The sequence below is a fragment of the Talpa europaea genome, assembly GCF_964194135.1.
Source record: "Talpa europaea genome assembly, chromosome: 10".
NCBI classification, from domain to species: Eukaryota; Metazoa; Chordata; class Mammalia; order Eulipotyphla; family Talpidae; genus Talpa; species Talpa europaea.
This window is the reverse complement of record NC_140077.1, coordinates 85,526-105,270: the sequence shown is the minus strand read 5'-3', so window position 1 is coordinate 105,270 and position 19,745 is coordinate 85,526. Positions and strand designations below refer to the sequence as shown.

Genomic DNA, 19,745 nt, shown 5'->3' with positions numbered 1-19,745 from the left:
TGCTGAGCCCAGGCTGACTGTCTGTCTCTCTCAGGGGGCACCATGGAGCCGGGCCTGGGGGCCGCTCCCGGCAGGGCTGCGGGGCACAACTGGACGCAGGTGGAGGTGTTCATCTTGCAGGGCTTCTCCGAGCACCCCGAGCTGCGGCTGCCCCTGCTGGGCTGCTTCCTGGCCCTGTACGCCCTGGCGCTGGCGGGCAACGCCGTCATCCTTGTGCTGATCAGCTGCAGCGCCAGCCTGCGCAGCCCCATGTACTTCTTCCTGTTCAACCTGGCCTCCATGGACGTCATCTGCACCTCGTCCGTGCTGCCCAAGACGCTGGTGGGCCTGGTGTCGGAGACGGAGAACACCATCTCCTTCCAGGGGTGCATGGCCCAGCTCTTCTTCCTCCTCTGGTCCCTGTCTGGAGAGCTGCTGCTGCTCACGGTCATGGCCTATGACCGCTACGTGGCCATCTGCCACCCGCTGCACTACAGCTCCATCATGAGCCCACAGCTGTGTGGGGCTCTGGCCGCGGCCGTTTGGACCATCTGTGCCATCAACGCTTCGGTGCACACAGGGTTGATGGCGCGTCTCACCTTCTGTGGCCCCAACCTCATCACACACTTCTTCTGCGAGATCCCCCCGCTGCTCCTGCTCTCCTGCAGCCCCACCCTCATCAACAGCATCATGACAGTCCTGGCCGACGCCTTCTATGGGGTCATCAACTTCCTGCTCACGCTGGGGTCCTACGGCTTCATCATCGCCAGCATCCTGCGCATCCGCTCGGCCGAGGGCAAGCGGCGAGCTTTCTCCACCTGCTCCTCCCACCTGCTGGTGGTCTCCTTCTACTACTCAGCCGTGTTCTGTGCCTACATCAGCCCGGCCTCCAACTACAGTCCTGAGAGAAACAAAGTCTCTGGAGCACTGTACACGGTACTCAGCCCCACCCTGAACCCCATCATCTACTCTCTGCGGAATGCTGAGGTCAAGCAGGCCCTGAGGAGACTCCTTAATCTCTGCAGACGCTAATGCCATGTGCAAGCCCTTCTGTCAGTGGATTTCCCACATCCCCCTCCCCCGAGTCTCCCTGAGACCAGGCTTGTAGATGTGAGACTGGCCAGCTCCCTCTCATCAGCCCAGCATGGGTGCTGGCCATGCTAGGTGAGCCTGAATACCTGGAAACCCAGGAAGCCTCAATGTGACCCGTGGTCTTCATGCAAGGAGGCCTTCAGGTCTGACCTGATTTCAGTTTAGCTCCTGGAGTGAGGGTTTGTGTCCATATTTGATCACTTGGAGATTCTTCTTTTGATACAAAAGCTAATGCAAATCATCTCCTGTCCACATCTACTGTGATTTATGCAGAGATATTGTGCATTTTTGTCTCCAGTCTGTATGTGACATTCACACTGGGGCTCTGCCTCAGTGGCTGGTGGGTGGGCAGCGGCAGTGGTTTGTCTCACCCGCTGCTCCGCCGCAGGCCAGCTCCAGCTGGGGCTCCTTGGTCCCAACAATTTATGCACCTTGAGATCAGGCAGGCTGGGGCTGTAGCAAGTTCCCTTTTATGCAGGGTGCTGGGATTGTAGAATGGACCTATCAGGTGTGAGGTATGAGCTCTTTGGTGCTAAATGGTCTAATCGGCCATAGGATTGAAAATGGTCCAGTCAGAATGGTAGTGGAGCACCTTGAAAGAAGATACAAGGCAGAGGTGGAGGGAGCTGGGGGACGCTGCTCCTGGCCTCTGGAGAAAGAAGGACTAGCAGCTCATCTCAGAAGAAGAGAAGCCCAAGGCCCCTGCAGAGACCTTGCCACTGTGCCTGCCTCTGGGCCTTCTCTGATGTGGCCTGAAAGGGGCCCCAGAGGCGTCGGGCCTAGTGTCTCAAAGAGCCATTTAATTTTATGTCTTCCACCCTCTTACAAAGAGCCATTAACACTGGGTGTCTCTGACACCTCCTGGTGACCAGTGGTGACCCATCACTACTGGCCAGTGCTGCCCAGCTCTGTTGACAGGTGACCGGCACTCTGCTTGTACTTCTGGTGGATACTCTCTGGGTGATGCAGTCGCCACTTGTGGCCACAGTGAGCTCTCTGTTGGCCCTGGTTGTAAAATAAACCCTGTGGTTGTTGTTCCCTGAACCTCAGGTGTCTTGCAATTGTGTGGAAGGTGAGAACCCAAAGGCAGTGACCTGTCTGCCACCAGGCCCTGCCCTTTGACCTGCAGTTGCCCCTGTTGTGTGGGTGCAGTGATAGCCCTGGTCTCAGTGGCCCTGTTTCAAAGTGAGAGCTGTGCCCTCCATGTCTGCCCTTTGTTCCCAGACCCCGCCGGTGGGTGCCCAGCTGTGTAGTTTGGGTGGGAGGCTCCACACCCGTGCTGGAGAGGGTTCCTTGGCTCCACTTGTTACCACACCAATGTCTTTGCTGCTACTGTCCTTCCTCTTCCCTGGGGCCGGCCACCTGGTCACCCCTAGACCTGGGCTAAGCTGTGCCTCCTGGCGGCCTGCAAGCTCAGTGTCTCTGGAGTCTCTTTTTCTTTCACAAAAGCAGACTGGGGTTGGGTAGTGCATGCTGGCGGGGCCTCCACAGTCGACAGGAGCCTGGTGCCCACACCTCCTACTCCTGTCCCTGGCCAGGGTCCTCGCAGACTGCAGGCTGGAGTGAGGGCTCCTGCCGGGGCCTGGAAGCCTGGTGGCCCCCGAGGACGCCTCCTGCTCACAGGCTCACTGCCACCCCTGTGGGCTGGCGGATCTTGGCAGGGCCAGAGAGGGGTGGACCCCTGTGGGCGTCACCACAGAGCCTGTTGGCAGCCGCTGTCCTGTGAGCTGGGGATGGTCGGATGTCCACCCACACTGACCTCTGCCCCCAGGTCCTGCACAGCCTGGGGCTGGGGCTTGGGGTCTCACGTCCCTCGGCCTGTCGGGCCTGGGCCTGGGCTGCTGCTGCGTGTCTGGACTCCGCACGTAGGGCCGTCTTGCCCCCGGCAACAGGCCCCCCACGCCAGCCCGATGCAGTCTCACTGTGCCGGCTGGCTCAGGCCGAGGCGCTGCTCAGCTGCCGTCTGATCTCTCTCTCACCACACGTGGAGGACAAGGGGGCTCTGCTGGGTCCTTTTTCCAAGAACACTAAACCCGTTCATGGGGGGCTCTGGGGCTCCATCCTCAGGACACACCTCCCAAAGGCCCCATCTCCCCACACAAGAACTGGGTCTTGGGTTCAACATAGGACGGGGAGAGGCCATAGGCCTGGCCCAGTAGGTGTCAGGAGGGCTGTGGCTATTGGCCCGCCCTGGGCTCGCTGCCCCGCCCCCCGTGCTCTGGCGGGCTTGGGCCAGGGCAGCAGCCTGCCTGGGGCTGTGCCAAGCTGGGCTGTGAGGCTCACCCACGGGGTGGGGCCCAAGTGTCCGCACCTAAGCGGAGCCCCAGTTTTCTTGTCTCGTCAGGCGTGGCGCGGAGGTGGGGGCAGGGGCAAGCTCTAAATGCATTGAACAGGAGCCGCTGCCATCACCTGGTGCCCAGAGTCCTACAGGGGCGCCCTGTAGGGGGGCAGGGTTAGAGGCAAAGCTTTGCAGGTCATGCCCCCTGGCTGGAGGGGCCAGGCACTGTCTGGTGCTGTCAGGGGCCAGCGGCGTCGTTCTCACCTAAGTCACCCTCTGCACACACGAGCAACCCCACATGTCCCTTCTGACAACAGGGGGCTCATCACCGCATCGTCTCCTCCACTGCCAGGAGCGTCAAAGGTGGGCATGCAGTGTCCGAGGGCTGCGGGCACTGTGAGGGGGCAGCGGCCCTGCTCCCGGAGCTGAGCGTGGTGGGGGCGCCCAAGGGAGACGGAGCTTCTAGGGTGGGGGGTGAGGGACGACCCTGCTGGGCCCTGCCCTTCCCTGCTGCAGTCTTGTGTGTCCAGGGACTCCCGGCCTGTGCTGGTCGTCGTGGGTGCTGCTTTATCTCCGCCTGCCAAAGGGCAGGAAGGCACAGCCCGGCCTTCACTCGGGGAAAGTCTTAACACCCATGACACTAGCGCCGGAGGGAGGTGCCTCAGGCCCCCACGCGCTCCGGGCCCTGCTGTCACCTGCCCACTCCGGGCCACCCAGGCAATGGCTTCATAGACTTTCTGTCTTGCCGGGGACCGGCCTGGCTGGACAGACAAGGGCCAGCGGATGGACGTTGCGCTCTCATGCCCACTGCTACTTCTCTTCTTGCCGTCTCCCGCTGGGGTGACAGTGAGGAGACCCCACCGCCAGCTGTCACAAAGAAACAAGTAGATACTGAAGACTCAGCGTCCACTTTAAGTTAACAATTCAATCCTGCGGCCTGTACCAGCAGCAGAAAGGCCAGAGCTCTGTGAGGCCAAGGACAACGCAGGGGACTGAAGGCTGCCCCGGGGCTGGCTCAGCTGCCCCGGCTGTGCCCACCTCCCACCTGCGCATGGCCAGTGACGTCTGCAGGTGCTGTCCAGTCAGGGACATGCCCGGGCGTGTCCCGCGGAACCGTACCTGCTGGCAACGGCCGCCCCTCGCGCTGCGGCTGCCCCTGGGGAGGGGAGCGGACAGCAGAGTCCAGTGGAGACAGGTGGGCGCGGCAGGGACGATGCTGGCGGGTGGAGGCCAGACCCCGCCGCCGTGCAGGCGCTGTCCTCGCGGTCTGTGCTTGCAGCAGAAAGAGCAAAACTGAGAGGGAGGGAGGGGAAGGGTTATCCCCCCCCCCCCCGTTCCCCTCCCCTCCACCCCCGGGCCCAGCGCGCTGGCTCCTGAGGCGCGACCCGTCCTCCCCGGCGTGCCCCGCGAGAGGCCTCTGCAGCCCGGGTCCGAGGCGGTGTCCGAGGAGGGCGCTGCTGCCCTCACAGACGAGCGACTGAGGCCACCGCGCCCGGGCGGCCCTGGCCGGAGGGGGCAGCAGGACTGCAGCGGGCCTCAGAACAGTCCTTCAGAACGGGGTGGATTTAGTACAGAAAACAAGCAAGAAGGGCAAAGAGCTGAATGCTGTAATCACGAAGCCTATTTTTAAACACAAAATAAACGTTTTTGTCTATTCGGTGCCAGTTACAAAAATCAGGTATGTCCTTGGAAACAAAGTGAACGTGCGCTGCGCGCTTACAGCCTGCGCTGGGATGACAGTGAATAAAGCTGGAGGAAGTGAAAAGTTCTTCAATCTTCATTTGTTAGAAATTGAAAAATGAGAACCTTGAGACAGGTCCCGGGGCGCCCCACCCCCGCCAGGAGCACCCCACAGCCCCGGCCCGGGGGTCCCCGCCGCGGCGGACTCGGCTGCGGCTCCGACTCTGCGGGTTTGTCATTCAGCTCATCTGAAGCTTCTCTCCTGCCTCCACCAGACACTGGACCTTGCAGGGCTGTTTCTGCCACGGGTCAGCGCCCGGCACCCGACAGAGAGGGTTGTCTGTAAATAACAGTTTTAAAGAAAAAGCAGGATGTAAATTTGGAGCAAGAACTCTCATTATTCCTGATGGGAACGCAAAATGCCTCAGTTGCTTTGGGAGACAGCCTGGCATTTCACACGGCACAGCTCACCCGTCAGCCCTCAGCCACCGCCCGGGTCAGCAAGCAGTGAGTCAGCTTGGGTCCGAGCAGGAGCCACGAGCAGGCGTCCAGGTGGCTTCGTTCACGAGCACCAATGGGAGCCCAGCCCGTGAGACAGGGCGCCGGGGGCGCATGCCATCTCCTTGCGGGGAGCGGCCTCAGCAATGAGGGGACGATCGCCTGCACACAGGACGGCCCGGCGAGCCTGGAAGGCGTCTCCTAGGTGAGAGAAGCCAGGAGACTGCACGCCGCAGGATTGCAAGCCTGACAAGAAACAAGACGCACGGGGTACCAAGGGGACCTGCAGGGTGGGGCCGGGAAAGGCCACAGAGAGGCCACACGGCAACATCTCGGGCATCGCAGCTGCCCGGGTGCTGTCCGCCGCACCCATGACGTCTCCAGACCCCACGGGTTTGCAGAGCAGTCAGCGAACTTGATCTTGTGTGGCTCTCAAGTAACCAGTGAGTGCTGGGTTTCTGCGGTGGAGCGCGGGCTGGGGGTGAAAGGGCAGGCGTGACCAGCACTCCCGTGGGAGGCCGCCCGGCGCACACAGCTGTCCGCACGCCTCACACAGCTGTCCGCACTCGCGGCTGGAATTCAAGCCAGGGCCTGCCTGCCGCCCCGGCCCCACGCGGCCTGATGCTGCCGGAGAAGAGATGGGGGTCCAGGTGGCTCGGCCTCTGTCCTGGGGCGTTGGCTGTGCGCCCCGGGGAGGGAAGGGCAAGGGGCGCAGCTGAGCCGGACCTGCGGTCCAACCAGTTTGTGGGTTACCCGATCCACAGGACCTGGACCAGAGGCGGGAGCCCGGGCCCAAGAGAGGTCAGTGCCCCTCGGGGCGGCAGAGCCTGCCAGGACAGCACCCGGGGGGCGCCCGGGGCAGGGAGAACAGGGCCGGGGCGGGGGTGCTGGAGCACGACTTGTCTGTGTGACACGGAAAGCGCAGAAGGTGGTGCTCACTCTTCCCACGTTCTCCGCGGCGTCCAAAGATGCATCACCTGTGAGAGGATGACACACGCCGGGGAGTCGCCTGTGTGGGGGGGGCGGGGGGCTCCTCAGGCTCAGCGCCTGGGGCCGCTCCCCGCGCAGGCCGGCGAGGCCGCGTGCGCTTTTGAAAGAGAATTTGATGTCGTGTTTGGAGAAACGTCTCTTCAGTTCTTCGCCCGTTTCCCGGCTGGACTGTCCACTCTGTCTCGTGGAGCCGGGCGGCTCTGCCGTCCTTGTGATCGGGCCTTGTCGGCTGGCGCGGCGCGGAGACTTTCTCCGGGTCAGCGGCGTCTGCGTTGGTTAATGTCTGACGTGGCTGCAGCCGCCGTCCGGGCGTTAATCTCCTCCTGGACGTCTCTGCTCCGGGGATGCGCCTGCAAAGCTGTTCCTGGGAAGCGTCTGGGGCGTCCCGCCTGTTTTCTTCCCGCATCTTACGGTTTCGGGCGTCCCGTCCCGTTCTCTGACCCGTTTGGAGCCGACTTTGCGCGCGGCGGCCCGGTCCAGCTTCACTGTTCTGCTGCCCGCGAGGCCGGCGCGAGGACCGGGCGGGACCCCGCTGTGCTGCGGGGAGCGCGGCCGGGCGCGGGGCGCCGTCGGGGGCCTCAGCTGCCGACCACGGGGCCGGCGTGCGAGGCGCGGCCCCCCGGACCCACCGAAGGGCGCGGACGCGCCGATCCCCGAGCTCCGCGCCCCGGTTGCCGCCGCCCCAGGCGCGAGCGGCCGAAGCTGGAACCCCCCGAACGCGCAGGGGCCGGCGCCCGGCGGGGAGACGCGGCGACCCGGACGCCCCCGCCTCGGGCCGCGAGCCCCGAGGGGGCGGAAACGCGGGACGTCGCGGCGGGAGCCGGGGACGGGGGGACGCGGTGCCCGAGAGCAGCAGCGGGGCGGGGGGCGGGGCGCGGCCCGGACCCCGCAGGGAGCAGGCGGGGGGGCCGGGCGGGGGGCCGGGCGGGGCGCGGCGGGCCGGGCACCCCGAGGGGCCCGCTCCTGGGTGGGGGCCGCTGCCGTCTGCAGCCGGCGTGATGTGAAGTGCCGGTAAGTGAAAACGGGCGATGGGAAACAAGGGGACGCGGGCGGCTCTGCCCGGGCGGGGCCTCCGGCTCGGCGACTCCGCGGCGCCCTCCGCGCGGCCGGCAGGGGGCGCCGGGCCGGGCCGGGCGGGGCCGGGAAGCGCCAGCGGGCGGGGCTGGGGTTGGGGGCCGGGGCCGGGGGCTGGCGGGCGGGGCTCCCGGGGCGGGCGGGGGACGAGCGGGCGGGGCTGGGGGGCACTCGGGGGGGTCCGGGGGGGCCGGGGGGGCGGGCGGGGGGGCCGCGGGGCTGGGGGCGCTGGAGGGGCGGGGGGAGCGGGGGACGAGCGGGCGGGGCTGGGGGGGCGGGCGGGGGGGCCGGGGGGGTCGGGGGGGCGGGAGGGCCGGGGGGGGCGGGGGGGCGGGAGGGCCGGGGGGGGCGGGGGGGCGGGAGGGCCGGGGGGGGGCCGGGGGGGGCGGGGGGGCGGGAGGGCCGGGGGGGGGGCCGGGGGGGGCGGGGAGGCGGGAGGGCCGGGGGGGCCGGGGGGGGCGGGGGGGCGGGAGGGCCGGGGGGGGTCCGGGGGGGGCGGGGGGGCGGGGGGGGGGCCGGGGGCGCGGGCCGGGGCGGGGGCCTGGCCGGGCTTCTGAGGGGCGGCGGGGCCTCTGAGGCGCCGCCAGCGGCGGGTCCCCGCGCGGCCCGCGCATTGGCCGGCCCCGCACCCGCCCCCGGCGCGGCCTTAAAGCCCGGGCGGCGGCCGCCGCAGCCGAGCCATGGCCGCGCTGGGCGTGACGGTCGCGCTGCTGGCCTGGGCGGCCAGCCTGCTGCTCGTGTCCGTCTGGAGGCAGGTCTGCAGCGGCTGGAGGCTGCCCCCCGGGCCCTTCCCGCTGCCCGTCCTCGGGAACCTCTTCCACATCGACCTCAAGAACATCCCCAAGTCTCTGGGCAAAGTAAGGGGACTCTGCCGCCTGCGGCCACGGACGAGGCCGGGCTCTGCGCTCACCGCGCTCAGGCCCCTCTGGGGCCGGCGGGCCAAGGGCAGCAGCGCCCAGGCCGGGCAGCCCCCGCCCAGCGGTAGCGCCCGGGCCAGCGGCCCCTGCCCCGGCCGGGAGCTGCGTCTCAGGAAGGGCTGGAGCAGGGGCCGGGCAAGGACGGGCGGCGCCCCTGAGCTTACGACGATGCCACAGGGCAGGGTGGACGAGAGGCCCTGGCAGCCCCTGACGCTGCCTCAAGCCACCGCTGTCAGCCGTGAATGGGCTGGGATCTGAGGGTGCGACAGGCCCGAGAAGGAGGGCTGGGCGTAGATGCTGGCAGGCATCTGCACCCCCAGGGTGGGCTGCCAGGACCCTGCTGGGCACCTGGGGTCGCAGACTGGGCGGGACAGCAGACAGTGGGGTGACGGGGCAGATGGGCGGGGGGCCTCGGAGCAGGGGTGGGAGGCGTCGTCCACGGGAGCGATGGCAGGCGAGCCCCGGGACCATGCCCACGCAGAGGCCAGCTCCTGGGGACGCCCCCGGCCCCCCGGAGCGCTTCCAGTGGAGAGGAAATTCAGCCCTGGCCCCCGGGCCCGGGCCTCACCCGTGTGTCCCCCCCAGCTGGCCGAGCGCTACGGGCCGGTGTTCACCGTGTACCTGGGCCCGCGCCGTGTGGTGGTGCTGCATGGCTACCAGGCCGTCAAGGAAGTGCTGCTCACCCACAAGAACGAGTTCTCCGGCAGAGGCGAGGTCGTCGTGTTCCACGAGCACAAGGACAGAGGTGAGCTCGCAGCCGGCCCTGCCAGGCGGCAGTGGTGGCGGGAAGTCAGCAGGTTGCGGGGTCGGGGAAGCCCTGCAGTCCCGCTCAGCTCCTCAGGACGGCACTTGTGGCTGCAGGGCCGAGCTGCCTGGCCTGACGTGGGCGGCCCCCTCCCGCCCTGCTCATCCTTCCTGCTTCCTCCAAAGTAGGTCAGAAACAAACAGCACAGTGTCCCTTGCACCCCGTGAAACTCGGGGCCCAGCCCCTCCTGCATCAGTCCTGGTGATGAGCCGCCGAGGCCGGTGGCCCGGTGCGGAGTGTCTGCGCCCGCGTGCCGGGTCCTGGCCTTGCTGCCGGCCTTGCTCCAGCCCATGATTTTAGGCCATGCCCGGTGGCGTTGGCTTCTGTTTTGGAGAAATCCAAAGACTTGGGTGTGGGCTTGCTTCTTTGTGTTGGCGAAAGCAAAATGGAGCAGCTACGGCTTTGTCTTTAACCCAGAGGAGAGTCACTGCGGGGCAGCTGTGAGAGCAGCGTCCTGTGGTCAAGGAGGGCCATCCCGGGCCAGGGGCCCTTGGTGCTACCGTGGACCGCGTCCTGACCTGGGAACGCAGCCGGGCCGGGCTGGGCACCCCGAGTCCACAGGGACGCCGGGGCTGCTGCCTCCTGCCCAGGGCCACCAGAGTCCTATTTTTCATGTCTCATTCGTCCCAGAGCTGCCCCCCAAAATTAGCCAGCCCTGAACTTGGGGTGCCTCTGGACCCCAGAAATGAAGACCTGACTGCCCCTCGTCAGCACACCGCTGAGCCCAGGGCCGCTCACCAGCACCCACGTCCCGGGCCCTTCGCCCACAGAGAAGCCTTTGCCATCCAGGCCACCCTCGCCCTCTGGAGTCTCCGCCCTCTGCCTCCCTCTCTGTCTCCATCCCTGGCTCTCTCCTTATCATCCACCTTTCCCTTGCTGCAGAATTCTTCCAGTGACATTTAAAAATTATCTGCTTCTCCACTCCTCCCACCTCAACCACCAAGCCCTCTGGGGTCACTAACCCTTCAGGTGGGGTCCCCATGCTCGCTCCTTCCTGCTTCCCCCACCTCTCTGGCCTCAGGTTCAAGACATCGGGGCTGGCTTAGGTCTCCCCCAGGGGTTGTCAGGTGATCCCACAGAAGCTCTGAGTCTGGAACCTCCCCCCTGTAGGATCCCCTTGGGCTGCCACCCCAGCCCCGCAGGTGACCCCAAGGGAATCTGAGACTCAGCACAGATAGGCCTGAACCTTGGTCCCCAAGCTCAGCGCCCTTGTGTTTTGTGCTGGCCACGGGAACTGTGCGTAGGTGACCTCCCAGCATCTGGCGCTGGGGTGCCCAGCCAGTATCCTGCCTGCAGCCACCTGCCCAGCCCGGCCCTGGGAAGGGTTGCTGGAGGGCTCCCCGTTTGGAAGAGCTGCTCAGGGGAGCCCTGGCCTCCGTATGTAAGTGGGGGCCTCTCTGCGAAGCCACTGCTGTGCGCTAAGGCCTCAGTAGTTCAAGCCTTTGGAGTTGAGCACTGAAGACCCACGACAGCGGATGGCTTGTCAACAATTTTGTCGGTAGACAGGAAAGAGAAGCGAGGTTCCTCTGGGGCAGTCGGGTGCTCTTCCTTCCCTCCCAGCCCCCCACCATGGGGGGAGGGAGGCAGTCAGCACCGGGTACCCCGCCCCGCCTGCCCCCCGCACCCCCCCTCCCCCCGCCTGCTGGGTCCCACCCTGCCCCCAGTGCCCCCCTGCCTGGGCCCCGCCCTGCCCCCCCCCCCCAGCCCCCGGTGCCCAGCACCCCCCTCCTGCCCGGCCCCCGTGCCTGCCTGCTCACCCCCTCCCCACCAGAGCCCCCCACTGCCTGGTGCCTTCTCCCCACCGGGCGCGGGTGGCAGCGTCTCGGCTGGTTCCTTCCCCTCAGGCGTTATCTTCAACAACGGACCGACCTGGAAGGACACCCGGCGGTTCGCCCTGAGCACCCTGCGCGACTACGGCATGGGGAAGGAGGGCAATGAGGCGCGCATCCAGAAGGAGGCCCACTTCCTGCTGCAGGCCCTGCGGGAGACCCGAGGTGAGTGCAGGCCCCGCCCCAGCACCCCACAGTCGGGCTTCCCTGCGCCTGAAGTAACTGGAAAGTCAGGGAGCCCCAACCGGGGCTGTCACTGGCAGTGGGAGCGGCCAGCCGCGGGGTCCTCTCGGGCGCCAGGAGGGGCGGCCTCCCTGCCCCTGGTGCCAGTGAACCCCTTCTGTCCCCAGGCCAGCCCTTCGACCCCACCTTCGTGATCGGCTGTGGGCCCTGCAACGTTATCGCCGACATCCTCTTCCGCAAGCACTTCGACTATGGAGACAAGACCAGCCTGCGGCTCATGCAACTGTTCAACGAGAACTTCTACCTGCTCAGCACGCCCTGGCTGCAGGTGAGGCCTGCGCCCCGCCGGCCCCCCAGCGCTCAGCGCCCGGGCAGGCGAGGGGGTGCCGGGCCTGGGGGCCTCCTGGGGAGCGAGCGTGTGGTTCGGGCCTGGCGCCCTCCTGGAGCTGTGGGCTGAGGCCCTTCCCTGGCCCTGCGCAGCTGATGCCGGGGGTGCCTGGCCCAGATGGCCACCCAGGCACTGTGGCCACTGCAATTCAAGTCTGAAGAACGTTATTAGCCCAGTGCCCGAAATCGTGTTGCATCCAGAGAAATTATGTGTGTGTGTATTTATTGAGCTAATTCCCCCCCTTCTCTAGGTTTATAATCATTTTTCAAGTGTTATGCAATACCTGCCGGGAAGCCATAGGAAAGTGATGAGAAATGTGGCAGAAGTAAAAGACTACGTCCTGGAAAGGGTGAAGGAGCACCAGGAGTCGCTGGACCCCAACTGCCCCCGGGACTTCACCGACTGCCTGCTCACGGAGATGGGCAAGGTGCCCCGCAGCACATGCCCCAGGCTCGCCTGGCCACCGTGGGAGGGTGGGGGTGTGCGTCCCAGATCCATACCTGCCTGCATGTGGCGTCCACACGGCCTGCGCCCAGCCCCCGCGCCTGTCCAGATGCAGCCAGCGGCCACATGCAGGCTGAGTCCCGGCCACGCTGGCAACAAGATGGCCTTTCCCAGGGAAGCCAGGACCCCAGCTGGCTGGGGCTGTCGGGTGGGGTGAGTGGGCACCGCCCACGGGCACCTCCAAACAGTGCTTATCCAACTGTGATGACTGTGTCTAACCTGGGGGTGCCCAGCACGTTAGCACGTGTAACCCCAATTGTGCATGATTGCAAGGGGCCCCAGCCCCTATGGCACCATCCAGCTGACAGGTCCTTGGGATCCCCGTTCCTCAGGGTGCCACATCTGTGACACCTCACCTTGTGGTCGCTGTGACTCTGAACTGCCATGTTCATGTGAATGCCACGCCTGACTCTCTGGGACGACTGTCCGGCGGTCTCAGAGCCTCTGGCTGGGGTCCCTGCCCTGGCAGGCACAAGGCTCCTGGATGCCCAGCAGGTCGGGTGGGAGATCAGCCCTGTGGGTTTTGACTTGTTAGCAGAGGCCCCACTTATCCGGAGGTCCTGCGTGTGTGTGGCCACTTAGGAAGCCGCGCCCTGCCCCCCGAGAGCTGGCAGGGTAGCTGGGGAGTGGAGGGAGACGTGTTCCTCACTCCGAGGATGCCCTGTGGGCGTCTGCCCTGACCCTTGCAGGGAGAGCCAGGTGGGGAGCTGGCCTACACCCTGGACAGCATCGCCGTGACCGTGGCCGACCTCTTCTTCGCGGGGACAGAGACCACCAGCACCACCCTGCGCTATGGGCTCCTGATCCTCATGAAGTACCCGGAGATTGAAGGTACATTGGGCTGCCAGGATGCAGCACGTGGCCCTTGTGCCTGGAGAGCCAGCCGAGCACTCAGGGCCCGACTCCGTCTGCAGGGCGGGCGGGCGCTGGTCGTCTCCATGGGGGAGCAAGCCGGGGGTCTCAGATGGACCCTTTGGGAGGAAGTGTGTTGTGGAGGGTGGTCCTGAGCCCTCTGCATCCCTCGGACACACCCCTGATTGCAGGGAAGGAGCTGTGGCCCCAAGGGAGAGCAGGCTCCTCCGTGAGTGAGTGGCCTGAGTAAGCCTGGCCTCCGGGCAGGGAGGGGGCTGGTGAGGTGTGGGTGGAGCCCCCCAGCCCACCTGACCTGACTGGAAGAACGGGGATCGGGAGAAGGAAATCCTGGGGGAAGCACTCCAAGGTTGTCCCAGATCCTCTTGGTACCTTTCTGGGAGCTCTTCCCCAGCATATGGGCCAGATGGGGAGGAAGGCTTCGCTTCTGGGGTGCACCTGCAGAGGGGCATGAGCTGGCAACAGCACATGGGCCACGTAGAGGCCATGAGGTGGCCCCAAGTGCTCCCAGGTCTGTCAGTGCCAAGTCCAGGTAAAAGGGAGGATAGGGAGGCAGGGCCCGGGCCGCAACCAGCACCCAGACCAGGGCCTCCCCTCTCTCTGGGCGCCCTGGCCAGGCCACCTGGAGTCCCCGCCAGACCCGCTGCTGCCTGCAACAGCCTGGCCCCCGGCGGGGGGGGGGGGGGGGGGGGGAGGGGGGAGGGAGCAGGCGCAGTTTCCTGGGACGGGGCATGTACCCCTCGAGGGTCAGACCTCGTTGCCCCGAATCCAAAACCGCTGTGTTTCTGGTTGATAGGAGGACAAAGGCCAAGTGGCAGCCCCTGAGTGGGGCCCTTTGTGGGACTGGGTGGTGCTGGGGCCAGCCGGGCTGCCTCCTCCTGGCTGACAGGCCACAGTTGAGTGCTGGCACCCATGCCCACTCTCATGGCTAACGGGCCTTTTCTGCCAGCCCTGCCGTCCCTGACGCATGTGTGTGGTACTCACTAGGTGTTAAATGTCACCACACGACCCTTATTGCTGTTACACGTGCCTCCGATTTTTGCCTAGGCGCTGCCCTCTGCTGTGCCCCAAAAGGCCCACAGGAGCTGTCCAGCCAAAGTGGCTGGCGCCTGCCCAGGGCTGGTCCCTCAGCGGGAAGAGGGCCTCAGAGCTCTGCCCCCAAGGGTCCATCCTGCTATCCCCCTGGGGTGGCACCAGCCTGGGAGGGGGGCCACAGCCATTCCTCCAGCTGGAAAGCCTCCGTGCCCCTTTGCTGCCACTCTTCTTGGCATGAAAACAGCGCCTGGATGGGCTGTGACCACCAAGATAGTAGAGGCCAGAAGTGCCTTAGAAAGCCCCTCACAGAGGTGGCCCCCGCTGGCCTCGTGCAGGAACCAGCCACAGGCTGCCCAGAGGGCCCTGGACTCTGCGGGCCGGCAGGCACTGGATAGCCGAGAGCCGACCCTCTGTCTGCTATGTCTGTTACATTTACTTTTTGGCAGAGAAGCTTCATGAAGAAATTGACAGGGTGATTGGGCCAAGCCGTGTCCCAGCCGTCAAGGACAGGCTGGAGATGCCCTACATGGACGCGGTGGTGCATGAGATTCAGCGGTTCATAGACCTCGTACCCTCCAACCTGCCCCACGAAGCCATCCGGGACACCATGTTCAGGGGCTACGTCATTCCCAAGGTCAGACTGGAGCCCTGTGCTGGATGCCCTGGAGGGTGGGCTGCGGCCTTAGGCGGACACCACAGAGAGGGAGGGAGTCTGGGGAAAGGGCTGCTGAGTTGGCGGCGGGCCCTCCCACTGCTTCGGCTGAGACCTGTCCTATATAAGGAAGTCCAGCCCGCCTCCTCCGGGGCATCTGGGCTGAAGACCTGAGGCCCTGCTTGGAGCCCATCCGCCTCCATCCCCCCAGGGCACAATGGTGATCCCGACGCTGGACTCTCTCCTGTACGACAGCAAAGAGTTCCCAGACCCAGAAAGCTTTAAGCCCGAGCACTTTCTGAACGAAAACGGGAAATTCAAGTACAGTGACTATTTCAAGGCCTTCTCTGCAGGTGAGTGCGGCTGGCACCGTTCCCCCCCCCCCGCCCCCCCTGTTGTGGGCCGCAGTGTTCCTCACTCTGCCTGCGGCCACCCCGGTGTTCTTCAGAGGTTAGAGAGGTCGGTCCCCAGGAGACCTGGGAATGAGGTGTTGCCGGTACATTATTTTTCATATAGTGGCTGTTTCATCCAGTCACAAAAGTCTTGAAGTATTTAATAGGACACTGAAAATCTTTCAGAGCTACATTATCTAATTCTCCATAATTGTAAACAAAGGTCACTAAACCGAATCTCATCTTCGGCTACCTGGGGTCATCACAGGCCTTCAGACCTTCCTCAGTGTCTCTCTACCTTGGGCTGCTGCCCAGGCCCCTGGGTGCTGAGCAAGCCCATGACTGGACACCCTGGCTTCTGGCCACACCCTCCTTCTTCCCGGCAGGACATCAGGGTGGGCACTGGACAGAGGCCCTGGTCCTGCCTCGCCAGGTCCATGCTGCTGACTCCTGGTACCCGGGCACAAACACGCCTGAAACGGGGATCCACTGTCTGCCTCCTGCCAGCGGGCAGACAGGCCAGCTGGGCTCTAGGACGGCCATTTCCCACAGCTCCCCCACCGGGCCCGGCCACCTTGGCCTGCAGGCCCAGCTCACCCCCTTGCCGTCCTTCCAGGAAAGCGGGTGTGTGTGGGCGAAGGCCTGGCCCGCATGGAGCTGTTCCTGTTCCTGTCCGCCATCCTGCAGCACTTTAACCTAAAGTCGCTCACAGACCCGCAGGACATCGACCTCAGCCCTGACGCCATCGGGTTTGGCAAGATCCCACGCCCCTACAAGCTCTGTGTCATTCCCCGCTCGTGAGCGAGAGGCACCTGCCTCTGGAGAGGCCTCAGAGCCTCCAGGAGGGCGGCAGGGCCATGGGGTAGTGGGGGTCACATACTGCAGACAGAATGTGAACACAAAGTTCAGAAGAGATTGTGTGAAACCAATTAAACAAATAAAAGCAAACTGACATGCTCTGAGTTTATGCCGAAGCTCCCAGAACAATGTAAGACTGTTTCACTGCCAGTAAAACTCTCCTCTCCAGGAAACAGTAGACCCATCTAGTCACAGAGCCAGCAGCTGCTATAAGGTGTCAGCAGAAGGAACAGGAATCATACTGCAGCTTGGGAGAGGGATAGACGCGCCTGCGGGCTTGGCAGCCACATTCAGGGCCACCCTCGCCCCCTTTCCTTGGGGCAGAAGCCGCTCCCGGGGCTAACTGTCCTTCTGCACTGCATCTTAAGATTAAAATGCATCTGAAAAGTCGGCAGAAACATTTATTCCTTCTCAACATTGTAATGTGCCCTTTGCATCTGGAAGGAAAAATCCTACGGGGACATTGCCTGGACTGAGACAGAAATGAGGGGATCTTTGATCAGTGCAGTGAGGCCCCTTAATGTTGTAAAACAGCAGAGGGTCTGGAACAGCCGCATGGGAAGCCTGGCCACTCAGCTGCACGCCCCAGCTTGCCCTGAGAAGGATACCCTGGTGCTGGCCAGTGCCGGAGAGGGCTGAAGGCCAGGCCTGCTCAGTGTTTCGCCCTGGGGGGCGGCTTTCAAAGCCAGTGGTGCCTCCCACCATGCCCTTGCCTTCCTTCTCAGAGGGAGGCGAATATCTGACTATCTCAGAGAACTCAGATAATCGCCCACTTGAGGAGCTTGACTGGATTATATGTTCTAAGCCCCATTTTCCACATGGGCAACCACACCAGGCTCAGGCTAGACGCTGCTGTCCATCCGCATGTAGTTCCGCTGCCCCCTGTGGCTCACTGCCAAGACTGGCCAATTGGCAGATGGAGAAACTGCAGCTGCTCCAGGCTAACGGGCCTGCGGCCTGGTCACAGGAGGAAATGCTGGTTCCTGCAGAAAACAGGAGGGGAAACTGTTCAGTTGCTTTGGAAATTCAATGAACAGACTCCTCCCTTTGCAGGGCCTGAGGGTGACCGTGCTTTGGGTCAGCAGCGAGGTGTCCTCTGCATCCCCGTGACCCACCCAGGGGAGGGGCAGGTTGGGCTGAGGACTCACTGGCCACAGTCCAGACTGGAAGCTCGGACATGACCCAGCTGAGGGCGTGTTCCTTGCTGCCTCTGCAGCTGCCTGGACACAGACCCGCTCATGGCTAATCCCGGACAAGCCCTTCATCTGTGTGCTCCTACCTCACGTCCATGGAGGGCAACAGTATCTGTTTCACAGAATTATTTCCTCCTCAGATGAGAGAATCAAGCAAAGTGACACAGTCCCCAAAGCCAGCCAAGCCCAGCACAGACGTTCTCTGGAGACCAGACTCCGTGTCTTGGGCCAGGCTGGGCACTGGGCACACCCAGCGCAGCGGCACCAGCCAGGCATCCTCGTCCCCGCTCACAGGGCAGCATTGGCCGAGCTCACACTCCCCACAGAGGGTCAGCCTGGAGCCTTTGGAACAGGGCTGTGTGGGGATCCTGGGGGAGCCGGCAGGCTGCAGGCCACTCACACTGCAGGCCCCCATACTGGACACCTGCCCCTGGGGGGTCCCCAGTGCACTGCTGGGTGGGTGGGGCCATGTCTGTCCACGGGAGTGCCCCATTTCCGAGACATTGGCGATTTGAAAGCATTTCATGTTCTGCCATCCTGGGACTCCAGGGATGGCCAGTTTGTCAGGTGAGAGCAAGCTATTCGTTTACATTGAGGCAATCTTGGTTTAATCATTGTTTGTGCTTTGGGGGTGCAGGACCCCCACAAGTATGCCTGCCACAGAGCTCCTGGCCCCTGGCCTATTGGTGCCTGTCCCACCTCCTCTGGGCCCCAGTTCTACAATCCATTTTTCAGAATAGTTTTTCAGTTTGGCTTTATCTATTCCTTTGTCTGCTTTCACGATGTTACACTTAGATGTGACACCACCTGTGTTCAGGAGTAAACCATCTAAAAAGGGGTGGGGCTTAAGGACACTCCGAGGTTGCCCAGCAAGGCATCCCTGACAGGAGCCGGGCCTGCACAATGTACTGACTCTGTCTGAGCTTCTGTGGTACTAGGGGCGCTTGCTCAGGGCCCAACTCACACCAAAGCAAAGGGCAGCCAGACCTGGAGGTCACCCACGGGGTGGCCGGCAGGCAGCAGTGCCTGGTGCTGGAGAAGTTCCACCTCAAGCCCAGTATCTTGAAAGAGGGGCAGGGATGCTGTCCATGAGGAAAATCTAGGAGCACTTCCAGAAGTCTGCCCTAAGCAGCAGAGACTCTTGAAGCCACTGAAGAAAGGCAGGCCCATGGCCCCACTGTGGCTTCAGAAAGGTCACACCCAGAGGCAACTATGTGCACTTAGAGCTCTAAACAGCAGAAGTAAAGCCAATGAGTCACTGAAGCAACATTTAGTAAAAGTGTATTGTGTACCAAACAAAGGTATTTCACAACCCAGAGTGCTCAGCTCAAAGCCTGGAACCAGGCCCAGGAGCTCTGGGCAGAGCTACAAGGCACCTTAGAGTAGGCGGCCACACTCTTTATTCTTCAGCAATTGGTTATAAAACTACAGTTTGCCCAAATGGTAGGGAATTGGTCCAGGTTTCCTCATACCAACCTTGGGAAACAGCCTAACCTTTGCTTATGATTCCAGAGGCGCCAGCAAGAAGTGACCCAGGTCAAGCTAGCCTTGCGAAATAAGCTCTTGTCAGCTTTGCTGTCTGACTAAAGTTGCCTGGTCTGCTTAGGGAATTCTCATGGCTGGCCTCCATCTGTGGTCTATTTTATTTTATTTTATTTTATTTTATTTTTATATTTAAAGAGCAGGTTTATTAGAAAAGGGATAGGACATTAAAAGACACTTGCATAGACGCAAGCGGGCAGGAAGAGCTGATCACGAAGGAACAGGTTTGCTGAGAGAGGCCTGCATGGTTGCAGGCGGGCACCCTTGAGGAGACCTGCCTCCCCTGAGGGAGGTCAGTGAAGAGAAGTCAAGCTGCTGCCCTGCAGGAGAGACTTGGTGAAAGGAAGCACAGGTGGGCAGACAGAATGCTGCCCTGTGGTTTATTTTAAAGAGAAAGATGAACAAAGAAAATGAACAGGCAATTAACAGATAAATTCAAATCATTAACCATATTGGGCTGTCGGAACTCATGACCTGTTGTCTAGTTCCGTCTGCTGCAAACGTACGTGTGGAGACTTCTCCAACAACCCAGTACTTTAAAGTTATGTGAGCCCTGGGACCCAGCACTCTCTGCGGTAGCAGGTCCTGTGGAAATAAAGACAATTTGTGCCTGGATCATGCGGGAGCCACAGCAAATGCAGGGCAGACGAGGGGCACTCACACTCACCCATAAGTTTTGCATCAACAGCACCTCACTGATAAAGGGAGGCATGGAGCCAGCTGCACAATGCAGGACACTGTGGAACAAGCAAGATCCTGGCCTTTTTACTGATCGAATAATCACACAGCATCAGTTACATGGGGCAGGAGGACAAGGAGAAAAAGACGGTGAAACTAAAGAATGTGCTGTTGTCATCTAGGGCTTTGGGGGGGACATGAGTTTTCTGACCAGATGATTCTTATCTGCTCAAAGACCAAGTATTGTCATCGAAACCAGACCCCAGGCCCTGGCCATGGTTCAGTGCTTATCAACAAGGCATCCACTG

The 19,745-nt window shown here is 63.1% G+C and overlaps 2 protein-coding genes across 2 annotated transcripts; both read left to right on the top strand.

Moving 5' to 3' along the window:
• Positions 1 to 42: 42 nt before the first annotated feature.
• LOC311178126 (olfactory receptor 13A1-like) lies at positions 43 to 1,011 on the top strand (the record flags this gene model as incomplete). The annotated part of the gene is made up of 1 exon (XM_084244503.1): positions 43 to 1,011. One exon carries the CDS (start codon positions 43 to 45, stop codon positions 1,009 to 1,011), a length of 969 nt encoding a protein of 322 aa, XP_084100629.1.
• A 7,260-nt stretch (positions 1,012 to 8,271) lies between these two features.
• On the top strand, positions 8,272 to 16,035 carry CYP2E1 (cytochrome P450 family 2 subfamily E member 1; the record flags this gene model as incomplete). The annotated part of the gene is made up of 9 exons (XM_084245320.1): positions 8,272 to 8,448; positions 9,094 to 9,253; positions 11,158 to 11,307; positions 11,493 to 11,653; positions 11,964 to 12,140; positions 12,907 to 13,048; positions 14,569 to 14,756; positions 14,986 to 15,127; positions 15,783 to 16,035. The coding sequence occupies 9 exons, from the start codon at positions 8,272 to 8,274 to the stop codon at positions 15,965 to 15,967; spliced, it is 1,482 nt and encodes a 493-aa protein (XP_084101446.1). The 3' UTR covers positions 15,968 to 16,035.
• Between the last annotated feature and the right edge of the window lie 3,710 nt (positions 16,036 to 19,745).